At 43.8% G+C, this 25,492-nt stretch overlaps 1 protein-coding gene across 2 annotated transcripts in view; it reads left to right on the top strand.

Moving 5' to 3' along the window:
* Window positions 1-25,492, top strand: part of LOC119964717 (laminin subunit gamma-1-like) — a 95,884-nt gene that overhangs the window by 51,669 nt on the left and 18,723 nt on the right. For both annotated transcript variants that reach the window (XM_038794611.1, XM_038794609.1), the window contains exons 10-21: window positions 2,227-2,394; window positions 3,970-4,203; window positions 7,823-7,998; window positions 10,703-10,859; window positions 12,337-12,542; window positions 13,175-13,251; window positions 13,375-13,512; window positions 14,759-14,903; window positions 17,645-17,794; window positions 18,597-18,711; window positions 20,607-20,806; window positions 23,104-23,262. In XM_038794611.1, the coding sequence (XP_038650539.1) occupies window positions 2,227-2,394; window positions 3,970-4,203; window positions 7,823-7,998; window positions 10,703-10,859; window positions 12,337-12,542; window positions 13,175-13,251; window positions 13,375-13,512; window positions 14,759-14,903; window positions 17,645-17,794; window positions 18,597-18,711; window positions 20,607-20,806; window positions 23,104-23,262 (1,925 nt within the window). The remainder of the gene's footprint in view (window positions 1-2,226; window positions 2,395-3,969; window positions 4,204-7,822; window positions 7,999-10,702; window positions 10,860-12,336; window positions 12,543-13,174; window positions 13,252-13,374; window positions 13,513-14,758; window positions 14,904-17,644; window positions 17,795-18,596; window positions 18,712-20,606; window positions 20,807-23,103; window positions 23,263-25,492) is intronic.

Here is a 25,492-nt window from a genome sequence, read left to right as displayed (position 1 = left end):
AATAATAGCAAAATTATTCCTGACCTTTTGCATTCACATTTTAGATTAAAAATGCATCATTGAAACATCCTTGGTTTAATCTGCTGATCATAAATTCAGCTCTATTACACTCTTGGACTCATCAACTTCTTTAGGCAGTTTTGATGCTGGTATGATCAGATTTCACAATTAATAATTCAGTAAACATTTTAAAAAGCCCTGCAGAAATTGCCAGAGAGAAAAACATAATTTAAAACTTAATCGTGAGCCTTGCCAGTCCCTTCTTTAACGTTGACCAAATGTGGATTTGACTGATGGATCAAAATGTATGATGTCTTATAGTATTGCGTAATGTTTATGCTTGGGATAACTTAGTATTTCTTTGAAAATTAAGGACGAGGTGTATTTTCCATATTTCACATGTCCGGCAATTATCAATCCGGTAACTCCGGTAATAGAGTGCATCTGTGGATCATTGATCCACGAGCCACTCTCCTTAACTGTAAGTCAAATCTGGAAAAGGATAGAAAGGATCCAGATAGCAATCACCAGGATGTTTCCAGGATTAAGGGACTAAGTGTGGAAGGTAAAATTTAATGCCCACACCCATCTTCCCCTCCCCACCACTCCTTACCAACCATGGAGATGAATTTGGAGGTAGGGAGTGCCATTTGGTTGGGTGGGAGGATGCATGCTGGGGATGCCATTGCCTTTTGGTCTCGTCACAATAAAATCTGGTGGGTAAGATTTAAGGACAGTCTTCCTGCCTGGACACCAATGGAGGTCCTTAAGTGAGCACATTGTTTGAAGGCACCCACCCATTGTTTGCCGAAGGACCCACCATCAGGAAGAGGACTCCAATGAGATCCACTGTCCTGCCTTTTCCTCCAACCCCTCTTCCCCTCTTTGCTAGTGACATGATTCCCTCACCGTGACCACCATTTTGCCCTTGGTTACATTTCTCCAGCGATCCAATGACTTAGGTCCACAATTATTCATAGCAACAGCCACCACTCCAAGTCCTGTTGCTGGTAATGGTGAGCTGTCAGCCTCTCATTGTTTTACACCCTACCGGGGGTGAGGGAAAGTCCTAGAAGTAAATGTCTCTGTGGAGATGGGAGGTCCACTGCCAATTAGGGATTTAATTCATTCCGGGTTCCTGAGGATTGAGTCAGCCGGGGTGCCACTAATTTTGTGGCAAATGTCTGTCCCTATTATACCAAAAAAAGTTCAAATGTCTAAACTGGGGAAAAAGGAGACTGAGGGGTGACATAATACATTTGTTCAAAATAAAGCTATAGATGAAATGGGCATAAATACATATTTAAAAACGGGCCATGAACACAAGAACAAAAGAGCACAGGAGGGATTCTCCGACCCTGATTTACATGTGGTACCACCTGGCCGGAACTGGGACCCGCGGCTGCGATGGCGGTCCTAGTGGGAGGGCTGGGATTATCTGACACCTAGGGGGGACCTCAGAGGTGGCTAGGCCCATGATCGGAGCCCACCGATCGGTGGTTTAGCTCACCGGTTTAGCCCCGAGGGGCTGGTTTAGCACACTGGGATAAATCGCTGGCTTTTAAAGCAGACCAAGGCAGGCCAGCAGCACGGTTAAATTCCCATACCAGCCTCCCCGAACAGGCGCCGGAATGTGGCGACTAGGGGCTTTTCACAGTAACTTCATTGAAGCCTACTCGTGACAATAAGCGATTTTCATTTAATTTCATCTGGGAGGGACCTACCTTCTTCCGCGTGGGCCCGCTGTGTGGCTCCGCTATGTCGGCGGCGCCCACGTCGAGGTGGGCCGCTGCGCGCATTCGCAGACCCGCTTGCGGCCACCATGCGCATGTGTGGCCGTGCGGTCTGGCTAGCAAGGCCCCGCCAGCAGCCAGAGCCGAGGGACGTACGCCGGGACTCTGCTCGCCCCTTGGAAAACTGAGAATCATCCTGGACCTTCTAGGAAAAAGTCCAGAGTGATTCTCGCCCGTTTTCTGGTGGGTGTGAGGAGAATCCAATCCCACAAGTATAAAATACACAAGTTGTGTGCAAAGTTAAAATTCATTAAAAAAAATCCCCAGAGGATAGTGGATGTGGAACAAACTCCCAGAGTTGGTTTTTGACTTAGTGTCAATAAACACCTTTAAAAAGAAACTGATCAATATGCGTTGAGTAAGAAGCTGATACCTATTTGTTCAGTCATTGTATTTCATTGTTAATAAAATGCTCTTCCATGTTGCCTTCTAGGTTCCTGTTTCTCCAATGATCATCCCAGAAACTGCCCACACGGTTATTATGTTGATTCTTCTGAACCAAGTGGCTGTAGGATTTGCCCCTGTCCAAGTGGTACAGGTTGCACTGTGACACCGGGAACAACAGAGATAGTGTGTGTGGGCTGTCCAGCAAAAACAATGGGTAAGTTTTGGGTACAACCTATCAATTTTAACCATAAAAATAACACTAGCAGAAAGAAACAACACTGCAAGATCTCTTTACACACAGACCTGTTCAGCACTTTTAAGGCTGGAACTAATACCATTTAATCAACATTTAGATTCCTAATGTGTGAATGCCTGTGGAAAATATCTCCATAGTCTAAAACCTTCTTCATTATCCACACTCCAATTATCTGTCTTCCTGGAAGTCCATCAGAATACAATTGAGATGACGTCCCATTGCGCTGTCAAATAAATGTCTTTATTCCTTGTATATCATCTCCAGCAGTAGTGAGTTAACCTACACGATGCTTCATTTATAGCTTGAAATGTGTTTGTTTTTCCGATAGTTCCGATGTTACAAATCAGATGTTACAAGTGTTATTTTAACTCCTTGTGAATCTGATCTCTCAATCTTTGCGTGAGTTTGCACCTACATTCCTAGGTGGATGAACCATAGCATCATATTGCCTGTTGCTGCTCCGCCTCGTCTGGATCCTGACAAACTAACTTCTCTATGAGTAGCAAGGAAACCTTTCCTCTCTCAAAGTCCATCAATCACTATGGCACCATGAATCACATTGGCTTTGTATCCAGGTAGTAATGCTGATTATCTATCCTTGAGACCCTCCACCCTCTTTTATTTTGGAAGTAAATAGACAGTTTAAAGCACAAATGTTTACAACTCATCATTCTCAACACTTTTTTGAGACCTTGGAGAGTCATAGTGTGTCCATTATTAGCACATAGGCTATTGTCTCCAAGTATAAACATGTAGTACCTCCCAATAAAACAATCTGTTCCCCTTTTAATCCCAAATAATCAAATCACCTAGGTTTGCTAGGAGGTAGACAGAAGAACAGTTCATATGACCCATTTTATTTTACTTTAAATTAGCAACATTTTATAAAGCTCAAAACTGTAATAATAGATGATGGTATCCCTTTGAAGTCCCATCACTGGCAATCAGCTTGTGTACAGCTCAGTTTTACAAATAGCAAATTCGATGAAAGATAAAGTCATTGCATAATTTCCTTTGCAAAGGATTCATGGAGTTTGCATCAATTATGGTCTGCAGCCCAGATTTATTTATCTGTGCCACTGAATCTCACTGCTGTTTCATGCTTTTAAAAATTTCACCATTTATGTAGAATTTCAACAAATCAAGTAGCATTTTATTCACTATCATTTGAGAGAGTTACAATAGGCCAAACCCTTATCCAGTCATTGTCACTAAACAGAATTCAAACCTGTCAAATCCTTTCCATTCATGGCCACTGGACAGAATTCAAATATACAAAGCAACTTCTCATTCATTGCCATTATGTCGAGTTCTGTGCCAAACTCTTTTCCATTCACGCTGAGTATACAGATTGTTGCAGGATTAGGCTGTCCTATTTTGACAATTAATTTAACAAGACAGGGCATAGCGATGTGAGAAAAATATTGCTGATAGTTGGTTTGATGAAGCTTGCTTTTTGTTTAGTTAATACATATTTTGAGATTCAAATGCAAATTGTTTCCATTCCTTAATGCTATTGCACACATTTCCTAGGTAAACGGTGTGAAATGTGTGAGGAAGGATACTTTGGTAACCCACAGGCAGGCAGATCCTGCCAACCTTGTACATGCAACAACAACGTTGATCCCAATTCGGTTGAGAACTGTGACCAGTGGACTGGGCAATGCCGGGAATGCCTGTACAACACTGCAGGACATCATTGTGAAAGATGTAAAGATCACTTTTATGGAAATGCACTTGCCTCCAATCCTACTGAAAAGTGCAAATGTAAGAATTATCTTTGAACTATATATATGAGTTTAAATTCCACAACATAAAGTGTGCTATTTCATCTCAACAACCCTCCATAAAGCAAACACAGTCCAAAATTAAAGCAAGTTGCAATCACTCCTTGATGTTATCAATTTTTTATTTTATTCAATCATGGGATGTGGACATCACTGGCTGAGCCAACATTTATTGCCCGTCCCTAAGTCCCCTTCAATTGAGTGGCTAGGCCATGTCAAAGTATTTAAGAGTCAACCACATTGCATTTGATAAGGTACTGCCCAAAAAGGCAGCACGGTAGCACGCTGGTTAGCACTGCTGCCTCACAGCGCCAGGGACCCAGGTTCAATTCTGGCCTTGGGCGACTGTCTTTGTGGAGTTTGTACATTCTCCACATGACTGAAGGGGTTTCCTTTGAGTCCTCCGGTTTCCTTCCACAGTTCAAAGACGTGCAGGCTAGGTGGATTGGCCATGCTAAATTGCCCCTAAGTGTCCAAATGTGTGTAGATTAGGTGGGGTTATGGGGATAGGGTGGAGGAGTAGGTCTAGGTAGGGTACTCTTTCAGAGGGTTGGTGCAGACCCGATGGGCTGAATGGCATCCTGCTGTAGCGATGCTATGGATTTGGATGAAGGAAGCGAATGTACTGTTGCCACGTCTGCAGATAGCACAAAAATAAGTTGGAAGACAAGTAGTGAGGATGACACAAAGAGTCTATAGACAGGTTAAGTGGGGAGGCAGAAATTTGGCAGATGGAATATAATGCAGGAATGTGTGAAGTTATGCACTTTGGTAGGAAGAATAAAACAGCTGGATATTAATTAAATGGAGAAAGACTGCAGAAAACTGCAACTCAGAGGGATTTTGAAGTTCTTGCACATAAATCGCAAAAAGCTAGAAGGCAGGCTCAGCAGGTATTGGGAAAGGCAAATGGAATGTTGGCCTTTATTTCAAAGGAATGAAATATAAAAATAGAAAAGCCTTGCTCAAGGCACTAGATAGACCAGTGTTCTTCAAACTTTTTTTCCGGGGACCCATTTTTATCAACCTGCCAACCTTCGGGACCCAACCCGGCCGACCTTCGCGACCCATGTCGGCCGACCTTCGCGACCCACGCCGGCCGACCTGCGCGACCCACTATTTTCTCTTACCTTGTTTGCTGCTGACAAAAATGGAGCAGATGGTTCTGCATCCCTTTGCCCTCGTACACGCTCCTCCAATGGAACCTGTTGGATGAAGGTTAAGCCGTCCGGTGTCGGAAAGCATGGAGTCTCCATCTGTCCAAAGTTCAGCATTTTTTTCCTGTAAAATTTTATCAAGTAATCCCCCCCCCCCCCCGGACTCGTAAAAAGAATTTTAAAAAATGAATAAAATACATGAATAAAACCCCCCGAACTTGTAAAACAAAAAGCTGCGACCGTTTAAAAAAAAAAGCGGCTGCACTGCGCATGCGTGCCCGTTAATCGGTGCGCATGCACATTGTTTTGCGCATGCGCGCCGCTGATCTGGCATGCATGCGCAGTGCGGGCACATTTTTTTTACATGTTCGTGGCCATTTTGAAGGCCGCTTGCAGCCAGCGTTATTAACAGCCAGCTGCTGTGGCTGTTGCGCATGGATTTGCGCGATTGGGAGTGCTGCAACGGACGGCTCCGCGACCCTCCCGGCATCCGCCTGTGACCCACCCATGGGTCACGCCCCCGAGTTTGGCAATGCCTGAGATAGACCACACCTGGAATGTGCGGCATGATGGTGCAGTGCTGCCTCACGATGCTGAAGACCTTGGTCACTGTCTGTGTGGAGTATGCACATTCACCCCGTGTTTGCGTGTGTCTCACCCCTACAACCCAAAAATGTGCAGGGTAGGTAGATTGGCCACGCTACATTATCCCTTAATTTGAAAAAAAAAGAATTGGCCACTTTAAATTTATTTTGAAAAAGACCACACCTGGAATATTATGAAGAGTTTTGGCCCTCTCATCCAGGGAAATAGATACTGACATTGGAGGGAGTCCAGAGAAGGTTCACTAGGTTCATCTGGGTAAGGAGGGATTTTCTTACGAGAGGTTGAGCATTCATTGGAATTTAGAGGAATGAGTGGTGACCTTATTGAGACATATAGGATTCTCACGAGGCTTGACAGGGTAGATGCTGAGAGGTTGTTTCCACTTGTTGGAGAGTCTAGGACCAGAGGGCATAATCTCAGAGTAAGAGGTCACCCATTTAAGACTGAGATGAGGAAGGATTTATTCTCTTGGAGAGTAGTGAATCTTTGGAATTATTTACTGTAGATGGCTGGGTCTTTAAGTATGCTCAAGGCTGAGACATAGATTTTTAATCAGTATGAGAGTCAAGGGTTATGGAAAATAAGGCGGGAAGTGGAGTTGAGGATTATCATATCAAATTAGTCATCTGCGCCTAAATCTTATGGTCTGTGGACTCACATGTGGGCCAGACCAAGTAAGGGCAGCAGGTTTCCTTCCCTAAAGGACATTAATGAACCAGAGGGTTATCATTAGACTTTTAATTCCAGGTTCTTGTTGAATTCAAATGTCACCATCTGCCATGGTGGGATTCGAATTCAGGTCCCCAGAGCATTACCCTGCATGGATCTCTGGATTACTAGTCTAGTGACAACAGCACCATGCCATCACCTCCCTATTGTTTTGGAGTACAATTTTATTTAATTTTATCTCATTTTAAAGGTATTTTAGAGATACTAAATTGGGATTGTTCAGTAAGAAGTTTTGTGCCTGTTTTCTAATGTGTGATACATCAATAATGAATGGCAAATCCCGAGCAAGAGTCCCATTGCTGAGGGAGATCCCTTATACCATGGTTGTACAATTCTAGCGCTACAGCAATGAAATCTCTGCTGAAACCCTAAAAAAAGGCAGCTGGGTGTTCAAAGGGGCAAAAGAGAAGATGAAAGAAATGGCAGCATTATAAACCTCAACAAAGATGCAGGCCTACAACAGTTTAGAGATGACAGGAAGAGACAGCTGCTACAAAACTCTCCGTACACGGGGATCCTCAGAACCCGCATCACCACTTCTCGAGGGATACTGCTATCTTCCACATGGTGGACCTAGGATGGTGGTTGCCACTTAACTTGGGAAAATGGATGAGGTCCCCTGGTATTTGATTGTGACGGTAGGGAAGAGTCAGCAAACAGCAGTTTAGGGGGAGGTGGGGAGAGAGAAAGAGACCAAGATGCCTGGAAGAGTGGTGGAGGGAAGTTCAATCGTGACATTAGATGATTATTTAACAAAACAAATGTCAGGGTTATGAGGAAAAAGCAGGGGAATGGCACTGAGTCATAATGCTCATTCGTAAAGCTGGTAAAGGCATGATGGGCCAAATGGTTCCTTCTGCACCATAACGATTCTGATAAAATCAGGGAAAGGAAAGAACCTCCAATATTTCCCAATGCTCTCCCACCTGATTTCAGGGAGCATTGTGCAGGAAAATGCAGCTCCAATTCCTCTTGAACACTGCACAACAATGGATTTGATGTCTAAACTGGGATTGTTTGCATGAAATATGTATGTTTCAATAGTTAAACAATAGTCATGAGATAAAAATTGTACATTTTTATATCAAAATTATGTTACTTTTACAGCGTGTAACTGTGACCGAAGTGGTTCTCAGTCCTTACAGTGCAGGAGTGATGGAACATGTGATTGCAAGCCAGGAGTCTTTGGAGATAAGTGTAATCAGTGTGCAGGAGACACCTATTTCAATAGCACTACAGGATGCCAGGAATGTCCACACTGTTATCAAGTAGTAAAAAGCAAGGTAAGCAGCTGACCCCGTCTGCACAAGTGTTTAAGAAGGTGCTAATACTGCTCTTGGTGAAGAGAATTTAAATTTGTTTTTGTTTTAAAGCTATAAGACCAGAATTTCATCACTTCCACTTATTCAGAAATGTGCAGAAATTAATATATATTTTTACACTAATCTTGTAGCTAATCTTATTGGTATATGCCAAACAGAAATATCTGTAGTAAACAAAGATAAATCAGTGTGTGAATTTGGGCCTGATGAAGGTATGGAACTTCTGTCCAATTCCTTCTTTAATTTCCTCTTCTAGTATGAAGGCATCAACCCATCATTTATACACACTGGGCTCAGCATGTTTAAGAAAAAATAATAGTGGAAGTTTTCAATTTTTAATGTAGCATGATTTGAAAAAAAAATTGCATTCAAAGAGACAGGCAATGTGGTGCAGGTCTCAGTGAGGAGAAATAAGTAGCAGAAGATTAGCAGCGGTTTTCTTAATGAGCATGAAATATTGAGGAATCTACAGTGTAGACTAAAACTGGCATAAATAAAGCATTCAAATTTCCTCCATCTTAAATCAGCATCACATTGTACCTTTACCCATGGTGGAAAATAGTATTTGGGCTGTAGAATGGAAGTTTGTTGTGTGATATTGATAGACATGTTGTAGAAGGCCCATTGAGTCTGCACCGACCCTTACAAAGAGCACCCTACTCAAGCCCACGTATCTACCCAATCCCAGTAACCCCCACTTAACCTTTTTTGGATACTAAGGGCTATTTAGCATGGCCAATCAACTTAACGTGCACATCTTTGGACTGTAGGACGAAACCGGAGCACCTGGAGGAAACCCACGCAGACACGAGGAGAACGTGCAGACTCCGCACAGAAACTACTTGTGGGTCCTTGTAGTGATGTGTTAACAATGCCACATATTGGTGCAATCACTTTCTCTACCTTGCCAACACAGAGTGGTGGCGAGTAGATGACACTTAGCCTGTCCCATTACAGACATAATAATAATAACCTTTATTAATGTCACAAGTAGGCTTACATTAATACTGCAATGAATTTACTGTGAAAATCACCTAGTTTCCACAATCCGTCACCTATTCGGATAAACTGAGGGAGAATTTAGAATGTTCAATTCACCTAACAGCACATCTTTAGAGACTTGTAGGAGGAAGCTGGAGCACCTGGAGGAAATCCACATTGAAGAATATGCAGACTCCACACAGACAGTGAGCCAGGCTGGGAATCGAACCTGGGACCCTGGAGCTGTGAAGCAACAGTGTTAACCAGTTTGAGACTCATGCTCCTGGGAGTTACAGAGTAAACAATTCACAAAGAAACATAGGGAACTACCACCCCGCTCCCCATCACCAATTAACTTAATCACTCATATGTTATCAGGATAACCTACACATGAGTATAAATCACAGCCCATGGGTTTGCTTAACTGATCTCCTGTATCCTTCTCACTTCAATTCAACATTTTCACTAATACATTTTAAGCCCCAAAGCTTTGAGTCGCGACGTTGAAATGACAGTGAGATGTGTTCTCTGTAATTCTTCATTGCTTAGGTAGACAATGTAATTAAGGACGTTTGAAGTTGAACCTTTTTTTTAAATTCACTATTTCTAACAAAATTCTAACTGCTCTTCCTATCCTTGTTTGCAATTCCCTCACAACTAGTCGGCTGCAGAAATTGGAGGTGTCAAATGAAAGCAATAAAGCATTCCTTAGAATTAAAGATGGTTGTACTTTAAATCAACATTGCTTGACCATGAATCCGGTTATGGGATGTCTGTGACTTGCCCTCAAGTATCCTAATGTAATTACTCCAGGTTTTGCAGCATTCACAGCCGCTGTCAGTGTGAGAGGCCTAACTTCCTTAAAGTTGTTTCTTGCTTTATCAGTTATAAACCATATGTTATACCCACAGTCATATGAGAGTACCGTTAAGAAATGGGTGTTTATCAAATAGCTGTAGTGGGTGTACCTTTAAGAAATGGGTGTTTATCAAACAGCTGCAGTGATGTCAGAGTGTGGGTGGAACTGGGTTTTGGTCTGTGGCTTTTTATTTTCACTTTGAGCTAAAAGCTGGTGCATGTCTGAGTTTTAGTTTTGTTTTCAGAGTTGGGGTTGCATCCAGCCAAACAAGGTGTAATTTTGATCATTCTCTGCATGTGAAGAATGACTTTAGATAACTTGCTAATTTAAAAGTGATAACTACTCTCAGTAGAGAAATTAAGCCTGCTGTCTTTGTTAAAGAGGGCATTTGTCTTATGGATGTTGCTAGGAAAGATTAAGGGTTATTTGTAGAGTACTGTATTCTTTGGGGGGAGTATTTGAGCTGATAGTTGCTTAGATGTTTACTGTGTGTTTATAAAATGTTAACTGGATTCATAGAATAAACATTGTTTTATTTTAAAAGTACTTTAGATCTCTGTTGCATCACACCTGTAGAGCGGCCGGTGTGCTCCCCATAACCAAAATCTATTAAAAGTTGTGGGTCAGATGAACTCCATGATACACTTTGGTGTTCTCTAAACCCTGGCCCATAACACCACTTCCAAAGGTTCAAAAAGACTGTGAAAGCTTTTAGCTTTGTTTACTCGAGATGAAATTTTGGATACTAAGGAACGTTTACTGACTGATTTTTCTTTGGTTTCTTGCTGAATGCTTTTCATGTCATGTTCTGTATCAATTATTAAGGTACTAAAACACAAGAATGTGGTTAGAGATCTGGAAATTTTAATCTCAGAAATGAAGACAAATGTGAATCCATCGAGCGACAAGGACTTTGAGGAAAGATTGAGGAAAGCAACAATGGTCCTCACTAAAATGATGACTGATGCTAAAGAAGCTGAAAGTAAGTTCTTATATTTTGGTTTGGTAACAACACACTTTAAAGACTTGTATAAAGTAAAAACATAAAATTATATTTCTTTCCTTCATTTTCCTTTCACCTCCTCAACCCCAATCTTATGATCTGCCCTTGATTGAGTAGACACCTGTTCCAACCCACTGGTAGACCATCTCTTGTAGGAAACCTACAGGTTTAGTGATGACTTTACCTCTTGGGAAAGAAAGTCTTACTTTCTGTGAGCGTTAGACTGTTGAGGGTGACAGGGTCCCATTCATTCAGATTGGCTGCAAAAATTGCTTTGGAAGATCCAAGGTACTTGTTGTTTCTTATCCAGTCCTTTGATCCAGTCCTTCTCTGATGCTGATGCATGTTGGAATGTAGTTCTCTGGATCCTTCATTTGCCAAAGGTGGGGTGCAGAGGACATTTTCTTCTTCTCTGCTTCTTATTGACCCTATTGATTTCTTTGTCTCCTCCAAAGGTGCAGGAGATAACAGTACTGTGTGAATGAGGAGGGAGTGCAGGAGATAACATTGCTGTGTGAATGGGGAGGAAGTACAGGAGATAACATTACTGTGTGAATGGGGAGTGAGTACAGGAGATAACATTGCTGTGTGAATGGGGAGGGAGTACAGGAGATAACATTGCTGTGTGAATGGGGAGGGAATGGGGTGGAGGAGATAACATTGCTGTGTGAATGGGGAGGGAGGGCAGGAAATAACATTACTGTGTGAATGGGGAGGGAGTACAGGAGATAACATTGCTGTGTGAATGGGGAGGGAATGGGGTGGAGGAGATAACATTGCTGTGTGAATGGGGAGGGAGTGCAGGAGATAACATTACTGTGTGAATGGGGAGGGAGTGGGGTGGAGAAAGGCTACGAAGAATATAGTCCTGATGCTTCAGGCTCGTCTTTTTCTGTGTGTAGTTTGTGTATGATTCTTCCCATAACGGCCTCCCCGAACAGGCGCCGGAATGTGGCGACTAGGGGCTTTTCACAGTAACTTCATTGAAGCCTACTTGTGACAATAAGCAATTATTATTATTATCATTATTGATATTATATTGATTGTTCTCCATCAATTCATCCAACTGTGGCAGTCTTCAAATATGAACCTTGGTAGGTTCACCAATCCATTTGGCCAGATGAAGTAGCACCATCAAGTCCAATCTTGATAATCATTTAACCGATATGATTGGGCACTTTCCAGTAAGGATAGCAACTGGACTTGTGTACACAGACTGATAGTTTCGCTCTGTGAATACATAGGTGCTCAGATAATTTTAATACTCTTACCAGCTGAGAGCAATTAACTTGACACAGATTGAACCTGGGATCGTCCTGGTCTCGGTGCCAAGAAATGACAGATTAGATGGTACAGTTGCCATGCAGAAGTTGCAAGTCTGGGAATCTTCAAAAGGCACAACTTGAAGATTGTACAGATTTTGTCCTCAGTAGTAAAGATCTGATTCTTTCTACAGTCAATGATGAAAACAATCTTGACCAATTGAAAAACCTGAACAATAAGCTGGGAGCAGAGACATATCATCTGAACAACATTGGGAAATCTGTTGATGAGACAAGAAGGTTAACACTAACATACGAAGATCGAGTCCGAAGTACAGAGAGGTTGCTAAACAATGTCAGGTCAAAGGTCCAGGAGAGCAAGACAGAAATGGGCCGAATGGTAAGTCCTCATGAACCAAAAACAAGATTTTCTGATCAGTTGAAGGTAAAAATTCAGTTAGTAGCCCTGATGATACAAGTTATGACACAACCCGTTGGAATGACACTCTCCCATGTTATGACATGACCCCTTGTTTTGTTATGACATGGTCCCTTGTAATGATATAGTCTTAATACAAGAACTGCATATGAAACTTTTATGATGTAGTTGAACCGTTAGTACAAATCTTGGAGGTGTGACTTCAAGTTATATCACAATGCTCCAGACTGGCTCTCAAAATCAATAAAGCTTCACAATAACTTGTGAAAAGTTGCACTGCACATTGTGAAACTGAATGACGTACACCAGGGTGGTAACCTAATTCAATCCCCGAACTCTGCTGCATTTGCTGATCTCCGTATACTTAACTTCAGTAGCCCTAGATTAACTTCAAAAAATGATGGGATTTTGATCTCACTGATAGGAAGTGAGGCTTAGAGTAAAGTGTGTTTACGTGGAATGAATACTTGGGGCAAAGTAATAGAGAATTACCAATATCTAGGAAGGAGATCGGTTTTATCTTGTTAACTTTAACATATGGATAGTTGAGATTTTGTTGCTAAGTGTAATAAGTGGCATGTTATACTTTACAGCCATCATTGCCAACAGGTCCTGTTGGAGGCAGCAACCTGGCGGGCCTAGCAGATGAGGCTCGTAGACTAGCAGACAAGTAAGAGCGGTCTTTTAATTTATATTCCCGTTTCCAGCACCTTTCCTATTCCCAGTTTCATCTCAAAACCTCACGGCGAAATATTAAGAACTTTTCTTTTTGTTTTTGCTTTTCTTTATTCAGGCATGTGAGAGATGCAGATGACATAGCACAGTTCAGCAAAGCTGCCAACCAGTCATCATTTGAAGCCCTGGAATTGATTACTCAAGTAATCAAAGATGACCAGAAAACCACCAAGTCCATCAACCTACTTAATCAGCAGTAAGTGGGAGCAAGTTTCAATGGGTAACAGCTGAGGACACTAATTTGAATGTTTACACACTGTTCTTATTATATTTGACATGAGCAAGGGATTAGAATATTTAGGTTGTTATTTTTGACTGGCGCAGACACAATAGGCCGAAGGGCCTTTTCTGGGCTGTAGATCTCTACCACTCTCTGACTCATGCTCGATATTTTGAGTGGAATGACCAAATTAAGTCTACTGACTGGAGACACCGGCTGGATTTTTATCCTCAAGTGGCAGTTGAACAAATTCCCAACTTGGCCCACCTTGGTGGAAAGTGGCTGCAAAGGCGGGATTTTCATTATCGGGTCATTGAGAATGGGCGGGTCCCGGGCCGCGCATGGGCACGGCTGACGACCTGCAGCTGTCGTGCCGTACAACATGGCACCGGCCGTGCGCTGACCTGACCCACCATCCGCGAACCCACAGCCCACCCCTGGCCACCCCCTGGTCACCTCCACCAGTCCCCCCAGCCCTTGCTGAAGCCCCCACCCCGGCCAGTGGCATGGATCCCGGCCAAGTGTGGTGGCTGGACACAGTCCCCAGCCGCCACACCGGGTTCACGATTTGTGTGAGGACAAGTGTCTCACACCGTTGGGAACTTGGCTCGTCGGGGGCTGAGCCTCGCCAGTGGCCGGCCGGCCATTTCGACTATGTGAGGCGCGCATCACCATGACGCCATTTTGGAGGGGGCAGAGACTTGCAAACCAGTGCCAAACCAGTGCCAAACTGTGCTAGCCCCGATTCCGGCGTTGGAATAGATTCTCCGCCCGATCGCCGATTGCAATGTTGGCGTCGGGCAACGGAAAATCCCGCCCCATATTTCTGACTTAACAAGACAAGTTGTAAGTTTTAGATGATTTTAACCCTTGCTATTATTCTCTCAAGATCACCCTCCCCCACCCCCTCATGCTTACCAACCCTCCCCCATTTAGCGTCCTCTCAGTCACTCCTCTATTAAGTGTCCCTAATTTTATTTCACCAGAGTTAGTCACCCTGAGCATAATGGAAATTGCAAAGGGAATATTTGTTGCTCAATCACCAAGAAAAGATAAAATTAAAATAATTGAAGATAAATTAGTTGTCTATTTAGTGAGGCAATGTCTTGTGTAAAGAATTGCTTTGGTGAAAATCCTGGTATAGAATTGAAATGCAGATAATGGAGGCCGCACTGTATGTGCCATTTTTTAGTATGACTCTGAAGAGATTTTGTTTTGTTAGGTCTAAGCAAGTCCGTGATATTGCCGAGGACCTAGACGAACAAGCAAACCGAATAGCCACAAGAGCACAGAAAGCTAGTGAGAAGGCTCAGCGAATTTATGATGAGCTGAATAACTTTCCAACGATTGATATAACTGTCCTTGAGGTAAGTGAGAGTTTGTTTATTGGATCTGGGAGTGATTGGTTCAGTTAGTTCATGAAGCTGGGTCAACAGGTGGAATCTTCCACCTCTCAGTATCTTGGCTCCAAACAACTCACTGGAAGGCTAACGAAAGAATGCACCCATGATTTCTCTTTTTAATATAATTACGCATCCATTCAATAATAATGATTGTGAACTTATTATTAAAACTTTCTCTTGCTTACATAGCAGTCCTTGTACCTGTGTATTTCCCACCATGGCTCGATAAATCAATGCACTGGTCAATCTGGAGTGACTTTGTAAAGATCAATTACGGGGAGTTGAGATGTAATCCCTGGTTTGTGCTGAGTTGGCTGATCTCAGTTTGGGTAGATTTGAGATGAAACATTTGGATTCAGATCCCTAGGCGAGGGTGAATTTAAAAAATAATCGGCCTTTAACAGCGGGCAATGACTTCCGATGCGGCTATGGAGTGAGTGTTCACATACAGGGCAGCTCCAGCTCAGGGTCTCAGAAAAGAGCTTGTTTTAGCCAATAGAGTATGGAATTTTGATGAAAAGACGTAGGTGAATGTTGGAGGAGTAGTTTCCCCCGGGTGTGATATGTCTGCTGGTCACCAGGCCCGGCAGAAAACAGTAGAGATTTGGCTGAAAAATTGGAGCGGACTTGTGCTTCAGCAACAACAGAAACCTCCTTAAACATGCAGGTGGGGGAAGGGCTGAAGCAAGCTGCAAGGCTTCAACTTGACTTGATGGCTTTTATTAAAGCTGAATTCCAGCAGCAGAGGGAATGGTTTAGGTATTTGGGGATTCAGGTAGCGGGGGAATGGACGGGCCTCCAGAAGTGGAACTTAACGAAGCTGGTGGAGGAGGCCAGGGAGGATATTAAGAGGTGGGATACACTGCACTTAACGTTGGCGGGGAGGGTCCAAGTGGTCCCTCCAAATATTCTGCCGAGGTTTTTGTTTATCTTTCAAGCTCTCCCCCATTTTTATACCAAAGGCCTTTTATTTGGAAAGTGGACACAATCATCTCTGACTTTGTATGAGCGGAGAAGGTGCCGAGGGTGGGGGAGGACCCTGCTACAGAGGCAGCAGGGGTGGGGGGGGGGGGGGGGGGGGGTTGGAGTTGTCGAACTTGCTTCATTATTATTGGACAGTAAATGTGGACAAAGGGCGGCGGTGGTAGGTAGGAGAAGGGGTAGAGTGGTTTAGGATGGAGGAGGAATCTTGTAAGGGGTCTAGTTTGAAGGCTATGATGATGGCAGCGTTGCCAATGGCTCAGAATAGGTATTCGAGGAGCCCAGTGGCGCAGTCAACGGTGAAGATATGGAATCAGTTGAGGAGGCATTTTAGGATGGAAGTAATGTCGGTGCTAACGCAGCTTGCGAGAATCATGGGTTTGAGCCGGGGGTGATGGATAGTGTATACAGGAGATGGAGGAAAGTGGGGCTGGTCAAGGTGAGGAATCTGTATTTGGAGGAAGGATTCGTCAGTCTGGAGGAGCTAAGGGAGAGGGTACAGCTGCCGAGGGGTAGTGAGTTCAGTTATCTGCAGGTTATGTTTCCCAGGGTGTTTATTTGCTGTAACCTGTTTTGATACATGTTTGTAATAAAATGCATTTTTAAAAACAAGCAATGGTAACTGTATAATGAATCCAGATAGACGCTGGTAATCATGCAAGAATAGTGTCAGACTCAGCTGACCCACTTTAGCGAGTGTCTAGTTTTAGACAGGGTAAGAAAGTGACTTAATTGCAGAAAGCTATGTGTTTGCAGGAGTTAGTTCCTTCATGAAAGGTGCTAATTTTAAAATAATTTAAAAATGAGTTTTTTGAATTGATCCATTTGAGGTTGTGGACCTATTTAAACTTTGATTTTCCCTTTCCTAACATTAGAGATACTGCAAGTATGAGCACTGAATCATTTGACAGAGTAGCTGCATCATTTGAAAGTTTATATTTGAAATTAACTACAAAGATTCTCCGATCCTGCGACTAAGACCGGAGGATGAGTCTGGTCTTATGACCAAAAAGTGGGCGCCACCCCCACACCGTGCTCCACCTAGTGGGGGACTAGCAGCCACGCCTCTGGCTTTACCTGTAGATACGGACGCAGAATGGCGTGTCTGTGGCGACTCACACGCACAGCGGGAGCTTGCGGCGGCTGCGCTGTACAACATGGCTTTGGCAGTGGGAGGACCTGGCCTGCCAAAAACTGCCCCCCTCGCCACCCCTGGACCACCCCCCACCAATCCTTCCAGCCCCCGCCGAAGCCCCATATGCCAGCGGAACGGCTCCCCCCCCCCCCCCCCCCCCCCCCCAGACTATGGCGGCGCTGGACACTTCCCACACTGTCGGGAAGTCGGCTGATTGGGGATGGAGCATCGGTGGAGGGCCTCGGGTAACGTCCTGAGGCTGTCCCAATGGCTTGGGGCATACTCATCGAACACGCCGTTTTTGAGGGGGCGTTAAAAGGGAATCTCTGGCCGATCGCCGAATGCGATTTCGGTGTCAGCAATCGGAGAATCCGCCCATGGTCACCATTTCATGGAGATTCGTCTATCCTCTCCATCTTGTCTTGCCTTGTGTGGAAGCCCACTTGTAGCTGTGAAATTAGGAATAAATAGAGAACAGATAGCAATGAAGTTTGTACGAAAAGCAGAATCTATAAATGCAACTGGAAATTCCAGACGTTTGCAGGAGGAAGTTGAAATACAAAGTGTATCCTTGTTTTTTTCCTGTCAGGATGAGGCAGGCCAACTGCAGATCCAAAAAAATGCCATAGAATTAGAGCTGACTGAAAAACTTGAATTATACGGAAAACTGAAGAACGATGTGAGAGAATTCCAGAAGAACATCAGAATAATTTTGGACAACGGAGAAATAGATCAAAGGGTATGCCCTTCATCTCACTCATGATAAGTAAAGAGGTTTCTGAGGAAGATTAATGTGTTATTTTGTTGTTCAGTGTGATATGACAACTGTGTCACTTTAAAAAGAAACAAAGATCGTGCTTTTTTGCATGATGCTATTGTGACATAACAGATGCCTTGTAAAGCTGGATACCTCCGTTAGGAATAAAGACACAATACCTGTAAATAATGTATTTATGAACAGGAACCTTCATTTTCTTGAGGTATAATTGCTGTAATAACACTCTTGTAGATCATGAGGTATTGACTTTGCAAAATTAGAACAGTCTATTTGACCAGTGGTAAGCCATTTAGCACACTGGTCATTACAAAAGGGAGGAGTTAATGCTTTATTTGATAAACTGGATGCCTTTGCAAAACCAAGTCACCAACTATTTTTGGTATCAGGTGCAGCATTACCCAATTATATCTGAACAAGAATTAATTGTTTTGCAATGGTGATACTGAATATCCCACTTCTGCATTAGATTATAGATTACAGAATAGACAAAGGGATATTAGAGGGTATGTCATGAATTTGAGCTCATGCACAAAGCTTTGCTGTTAGGAACAGATAAGAGAAGATTGGATGTAGTGGTCAGTAGATAGTTTGTGTTAGGGATGGACCCAAACCCCTGATATACACTTCTCCCAGATGTAGTTTTGTGGCCAGTTCCGTAAATTTATGAAATAGGTCCTCAAGTGTGCAGAGATATTGCAGTTATGGTTTGCTGTTAATTCTCTGGATTTATTGTAGTATTTTGACAAGCTTCATCTCTTTGCAGACAGCTGGTCTATTACATGCTAGAGCAAATGCTGCTAAGTACTTGGCTGAAGAGGCTGTTAAAAAGGGGTCGTACACATTGGAGCAAGTTGATCGTATCTTAACTAATCTAAGAGGTATGTAATCAGGCTTTGTACTTTAAAATACCAAATGTTGTAGTTGGATAAAAACTGTTTCATCAACACAAGGAGCTCTGAGTTGCTTATTTAATTTAGCCATTTATTCATGAGATATTTCCCTTGCAAAATTATGTTCTACTTGTCCCAAATATCAGTCGCAAATCTACATTATATTGGACCCCAACAAAATAAAACTTTGATCGCATGCACAATACTTATGTTCACAGCAATGCAAACACTACGGTTATTATTAATTACATGATAATAATACCAAATGCAAAAAGAAAATAGCACCATAGTTTTGTGGAACTGTCTGAAACTACTATTATATCCTTTGCCCTCTGAAGAACAGATGAAGAATTCATTCATAAAAAGCACAGAAAGAATTCAAGAGACTGATCCCACCCTCCTATATTTGCCCCTACTTAATAGTTACAAGTAGCACATTAGAACCCTGACACTAACTTTTGATTTTGCAGTTATGAAAGTTATTGATTCAAGACTAAGAATAATGAGGATAGAAATGCTTCATGTTGCCCCCTAGGCTCCTCTTCAGAGGCTGCAACGTTTGGAAATTGCAAATTGGGGAGTCCAACATTAACTGGCACTCCAATTGACTTCAGAGTGTGTAAATATCTAGGCAAGTGAAAGGAGAAGAGGAAGGTGTTGTAATCTGATACTTTTTGCTCCTCAGATCTACCTTTAAGTGAAAGAGGCAGTTTATTCAATTAAATAACAAAATGGTTTCTTGGCCCCTATATTCTTTTCTCATTCTGTGTTTTCAGAAGCGCAAATGGGTAGACTAAGCAATAGAAATGTGTATTGGAATTGATTTTCTGAGATTTGGGCCTAGGATACATTGCTAATGGAGCTTTACCGTCCATGTGCTTGTCGCTGACACTGGGTGCCTGACTTGGAAAATGTTCCTTTCTCCAGCGCTAACTGTCATACTATACACACAAGTATATGATGGTGCATAGACATACACTGACTGACACACTGAAAGACCAATCAACACACAGAACACAGCAGCCAATCACCAGACAGGGCACGGTCACTATAAAGCCAGAGGGCACTAGTTTTCCTGCTCATTCGGGATGCAGCCTCTGAGATAGACAGAGCCCGCAGTCAGTAGCACGAACACCTACCATGTGCTAGCAGTATAGTCTGGTCAGGTTAGCCATAGGTCTTCAGTCAACCTAACATAGTGTCGACCCACAGTGCAAGTATGTTTAACAGCTCATAGTTAAATAAAATAGAGTTGTACTTCTACAAGTGTTGGTAGCCTGTCTCTTCTACTGCTTGTGGTGAATGTGATTCACACCGGATTATAATCTGTATATACATGTGTCTATATTGTAAGTGCAATTGCACTACCTGACCACCAGGGGAGCAGCTCTGGGAATGCTCGAGAATTGTACTGGGCTTCTCCCCTGGTTCCGCCCAGGACACCTCCCCCTGGAGCTGCTGTATAAAGATAAGTGCCACATGGTCAGCCGGCCAGTTCACCGAAAGTTCAATGGCTAATAGGCTGGCTCTGTTCTGAGTATATTAAAACCGCTATTCTAATCCTACAAGCACTTGTCCGTAGAATTGTTGGTTCCAACACTGCTCTGGCAAACGCAGTCATCACAGACCCAGCATACCCAACGCATCACTAACAACTTTCAACTTGCTAAGCACAAAAACAAATCACCAAAAAGAAACTTAACAAAAGAAGCCAAAATAAGCAGAGAAAAGATTGAATATTTAATTCTGACAGATATCATCGTTCGTGACACTGCTATTTTATTTGACTAAAATACCGAATTACATCTGAAGAATGTTCTCATCAAATGTGATGACATGAACTATTCCACCCTCATTGTATGCTGTTTGTTATAAAATTGCAGATTTTAACACAAGAGTGATCAGCAATAAAACGGCTGCTGAAAATGCTTTGCAAAAAATACCTGGTATCATTCGCACCATTGATAGTGCTAACGCAAAGACTAACCGGGCTGAGGATCACTTGGGAAATGCAGGAACAAGTGCCAGTGATGCCAAGAGGAAATCCGGGGAAGCCAATGTTATTGCCAATGATGTTCTGATGGTACAATTATTTACAATTATTTTCAATTCTGTTAAACAGTGTGAAATGAAATGTTGTGATAATGAGCAATTAATTTGCTTTGCAACTCTTTAGAACACTGCTGGATGGCTCCTTACTGATTCTTTTGCTGTTGTAGCCAGGGAGCGATGAAATAGTCCACCGATGACCGAAGTCATCCAGTCATTGCAGCAGCTGCTGTCATTTCTCAGGTTCAAAATATCGACACTATGAAGGAAATAAATATAAAACTCCTGGATCGATGTCCTGTACGGGGGTGGGGGGTGGACACAATCAACATCTGTTTGTGGAACAGAATCTGCGCCTACCTGTTGCCACTTAAAATTCTGATTCACATTACATTTTTTTAAGACAATTTTCTTTAAACAAGGAACTGAGGGACTTCAGTCATGAGGAAATGTTGGAAAAGTTTGGACTATTCTCCTCGGAGCAGAGACGATTAAGGGGTGACCAAATCTGCGGCTTTCAAGATGATGAGCGGTTTTGTTAGAGTAGATAGAGATCAACAATTTTCTATGGGGAGTGAGGCCAAGAACCTTACCTCATGAATTCAAAATCATTGGCAAACGATTTCCAGCGGAGGTCTGAAACCATTTTTGTCACTCAGGTTTGTCAGGATCTGGAACACCGTGCCCGAAAAGTGGTGCAAGCTGATTCCATTAATAGCTTTAGAGGGGAGTGAGGCAGTTGTTGAGGATGTGGAACTTACCGGGTTACAGACAAGAGACCGGGAAGTGCGAATGAGCATAATCGCTCTTTTAAGGAGCCAACACAAACATGGGGGGTGATTCTCCGAGCCTGCGCCGGGTCGGACAATCCCCGGGAGGGGGGGGGGGGACACGAATCCCGCCATGCCGCTCCGGCGCCGGGACGCGATTCTCCGGAGAGTGGGATGGGCCCCGGGATGTGCTGAGCGGGCGTACATAAAACCCGAGTTCCGCCGGCGCCGTTCTAACCTGGTCTTACCCGGCAGGACCTCGTCGTGAATGGATCCGGGGACGACCTGGTGGGGGAGGAGGGGGGTCCGACCCCAGGGGGGCCCTCCGCTGTGGCCTAGCCCACGATCAGGGCCGACCCAGGGTGGGCCTCCTTTGTTCCGCGCCGGCCCCTGTAGCCCTACGCCATGTTGCGTCGGGCCGGCACAGAGAAGGAAGCTACCGTGCATGCGCAGCAATCGCGCCGGTCCCACTGCGCATGCACGCATTGGGGCAGGCCCCACTGCACATGCACAGACCTGCGCTGCCCATCTGACACCGGGTTCGGCAGCTGGAGCGGTGTGGGTTGCTCCAGTGCCGTGCTGGCCCCCTGTAGGGGTCAGAATTGGTGCTCCTGAGGCCATGTCGACGGCATCGGGAAACGCAACGACGTTTACGACGGCGTCAACATTTAGCCTCAAGATCATTGAATCCCGTCCATGATAGGTTGAATGGCTTCCTTCTGTGCTGTAAGTTGTTTCCTGTTGTATTCTCGTATTTTCTCACTTTCTGCCTTAGTGTTCTTCTGTCACATACCTTCTCCATCCAAGAATCCAGTTGTTATTTTACAAAACATTTGTGAATGCCATGAGAGTGTCCAAAAGTGAAAATGTCCCTCTGGTTTTTGCTCCTTTTGATGGACACCATTCACACCTCATGCAACATTTTATTGATAGAAGACAAGTTTACCCAGATGGAAAATATGCTTGTGTACATATAGGGTGAGGAGACAGCATCAGAAGCAGGGTAATGCCAATGTGTAATTATATCCCAACATAAATAATCTTCTTTGATAGGGAGAATGTATTTGAAAGGACAAGGAAATAAAGAAAATTATTTCAAATATCTCACTTACACCCCAAAGTTACCTGGCAAACGTCCAGGATATCAAACTAACCTATAATTATTCAACTCTGACTAGTTGCAGATGACATTGCCAAGGTTAAGGCAGTGCAAGAACCATCATGTTCTATAAAATATTTGACCATTTCTGTCAAGCACTTATCTCTAAAATCTTCAGATTAATTCCTTCCTATATATTTATTCAGCTGTATTTTAGAAAAATGAGTAAACACATTGTGACTGTGCATGCTAAACAAATGTGTCCTGGGGCAATGCATTAATTTTCATTCCTCCTGCACTGAAGTCATTTATCAACAGCAAAATCTTTTTGAATGCGTCATCGTGCTTTATATTGTCACTTTGTGCAGCTTGAATAATATTCTGTCCAACAGCAACTCTAACGTCTGTGTTGATAATAACCTTCAAAATAACCTTTTGTTATTGTTTCAATCCTATTAACAGAGGGCTATCAAATCTTTAGAGGATGCAGGTGCTGCATTAACTGATGCTAGATCACTGGATGACGAGGTGCAAGATATGGTTGAGCAGCTGAATGGTTTGCAGACTGATGTAGCAAATAAAGAGAGATCTGTGGATGGAGATACAGTGATGGCTAAGATGGTGAGATCTTTGTGGTTTTATTTACTCTAATTTACTGTAGACTTTTATTCTTGTGCCTATTGCCCCTCCAAAAATCCACTTGCTGTGATTTGACCAATTCCTGGATTACGGGTTTTGGAGGGGCCGTCACCCTTTTCCGCCAAATATGTAAATCTGGGAAAAGGACAATACGATATTTCATAAATCTTTGTATTCTAGTATCGAACAATTAGAAAGAGATTATATGGTGGCTTTCTGAAGTGTGGTATTTTTATAAATTTGTGAAAGCAAGGAATATACATTACTATCTCCAGCCTACTAAAGTGACAAAACGTTATATAAAAACATTGTGAGATTCTGGAATAACATCTTATTAGAGCAATGCTCAATGCATAGCAGCACAGTGGTTCGCACAGTTGCTTCACAGCTCCAGGGTCCCAGGTTTGATTCCCAGCTTGGGTCACTGTCAGTGGGGAGTCTGCACGTTCTCCCCGTGTCTGCATGGGTTTCCTCCGGGTGCTCCGGTTTCCTCTCACGGTCCAAAGATGTGCAGGTTAGGTGGATTGGACCTGCTAAATTGCCCTTAGTGCCTAAAAAAGGTTAGATGGGGTTACGGGGATAGGGTGGAGTTGTAGGCTTAGGTGGGATGCTCTTTCCGGGGGCTGGTGCAGACTTGATGGGCCGAATAGCCTCCTTCTGCGTTGCAAATTCTATGATTCAATGAAAATCAGAAATTACTAAATACTGTAAGAAATAATTCTGTTGTTAGTGACCCAGGACAGGGGATCAACTCCACATACTTTACTTGTCTGAAAGTCCTGTGTGGTGGCACATGTTATGTGCATGTCAGAGGTCCTCTTAGTACTTTTGAGTCCGTTCTTCAGAGATGAAGCTGGTTTCTCTTGCCCATGCAGAACCTCCTGCAGCGCTAACCCTTTTATTCGTCTGGGCTCACAGCCAAGCTTACATTTTTGCTTAAATGTATTTTATTCCAAACTTATACCAAAGGTTACAAAACATAAACAATTCGGGGAATAAAACTACCCCATCACACAACTATACAGTTTGAACAATTTTTTCCTCTTTTTCACCCCCTCTTCCAGCCCCCCGCAACGAACAGCTCCTCAAACACGGCTACAAACATCCCCCACCTTGCCTCGAAGCCCTATAAGTCACCCAGCCAGGCCACTACCCCCGGTGGCGTTGCCAACCGCCACTCCACCAGAATTCTTCGCCGGGCAATCAGAGAAGCAAAGGGCACAACGTCAGCCCTCCTCCCCTTCATCAGCCTTGGCCTCTCCAATAACCCAACTATCACCACCAAACGATAGCATGGTGGTTAGCATAAATGCTTCACAGCTCCAGGGTCCCAGGTTTGATTCCCGGCTGGGTCACTGTCTGTGCGGAGTCTGCACGTCCTCCCCGTGTGTGCGTGGGTTTCCTCCGGGTGCTCTGGTTTCCTCCCACAGTCCAAAGATGTGCGGGTTAGGTGGATTGGCCATGCTAAATTGCCCGTAGTGTCCTAAAAAGTAAGGTTAGGGGGGGGTTGTTGGGTTACGGGTATAGGGTGGATACGTGGGTTTGGGTAGGGTGATCATGGCTCGGCACAACATCGAGGGCTGAAGGGCCTGTTCTGTGCTGTACTGTTCTATGTTCTAACCACCTCCCCACTATCTTCATTAGCGCCTCAAACACTCCCGCCCAGAACCTCTCCAACTTATTGCAGCCCCAGAAGATGTGAATGTGATTCGCTGGCCACCGCCCACACTTCTCACACTCGCCTGCCAGCCCCTGGATGAACCCACTCATTCTTGCCGGGTCACATGTACCCTGTGTACCACCTGAACTGTACCAGGCTCGTCCTTGCACAGGAGGAGGTCGCATATACCCTTCATAGCGCCTCGCTCCACTCCCCAGTTTATATACCCTCCCAGCTCCCCCTCCCACTTCTCCTTAATCCTCATCCCCTGCTCTCTCAGCCACCCTTATATGTCCCTGATCCTGCCCTCTCCTTCCACATCCGGAAGCAGCAGTCGCTCCAACAGGGTGTGCCTCGGCAACTTGGGGAACTCTTTCCAAACCTTCCGCACAAAATCCCTTACATGCAGGTACCTATATTCACTTCCTCTCGGGAGCTGTGCCCTCTCTTTCAGTTCCTCCATAGTGGCAAACTCCTCTTGCAGGTACAGACCCCTCACCTTAACCGGTCCCACTCTCCCCCCCTGCTCAAAATCATGGTTTTCGCACAGCG

This window comes from Scyliorhinus canicula, chromosome 4, assembly GCF_902713615.1.
Source record: "Scyliorhinus canicula chromosome 4, sScyCan1.1, whole genome shotgun sequence".
In the NCBI taxonomy this organism is placed as follows: Eukaryota; Metazoa; Chordata; class Chondrichthyes; order Carcharhiniformes; family Scyliorhinidae; genus Scyliorhinus; species Scyliorhinus canicula.
Note: the sequence above shows the minus strand (reverse complement) of the source record. Positions and strands in the feature narration are given on the sequence as shown.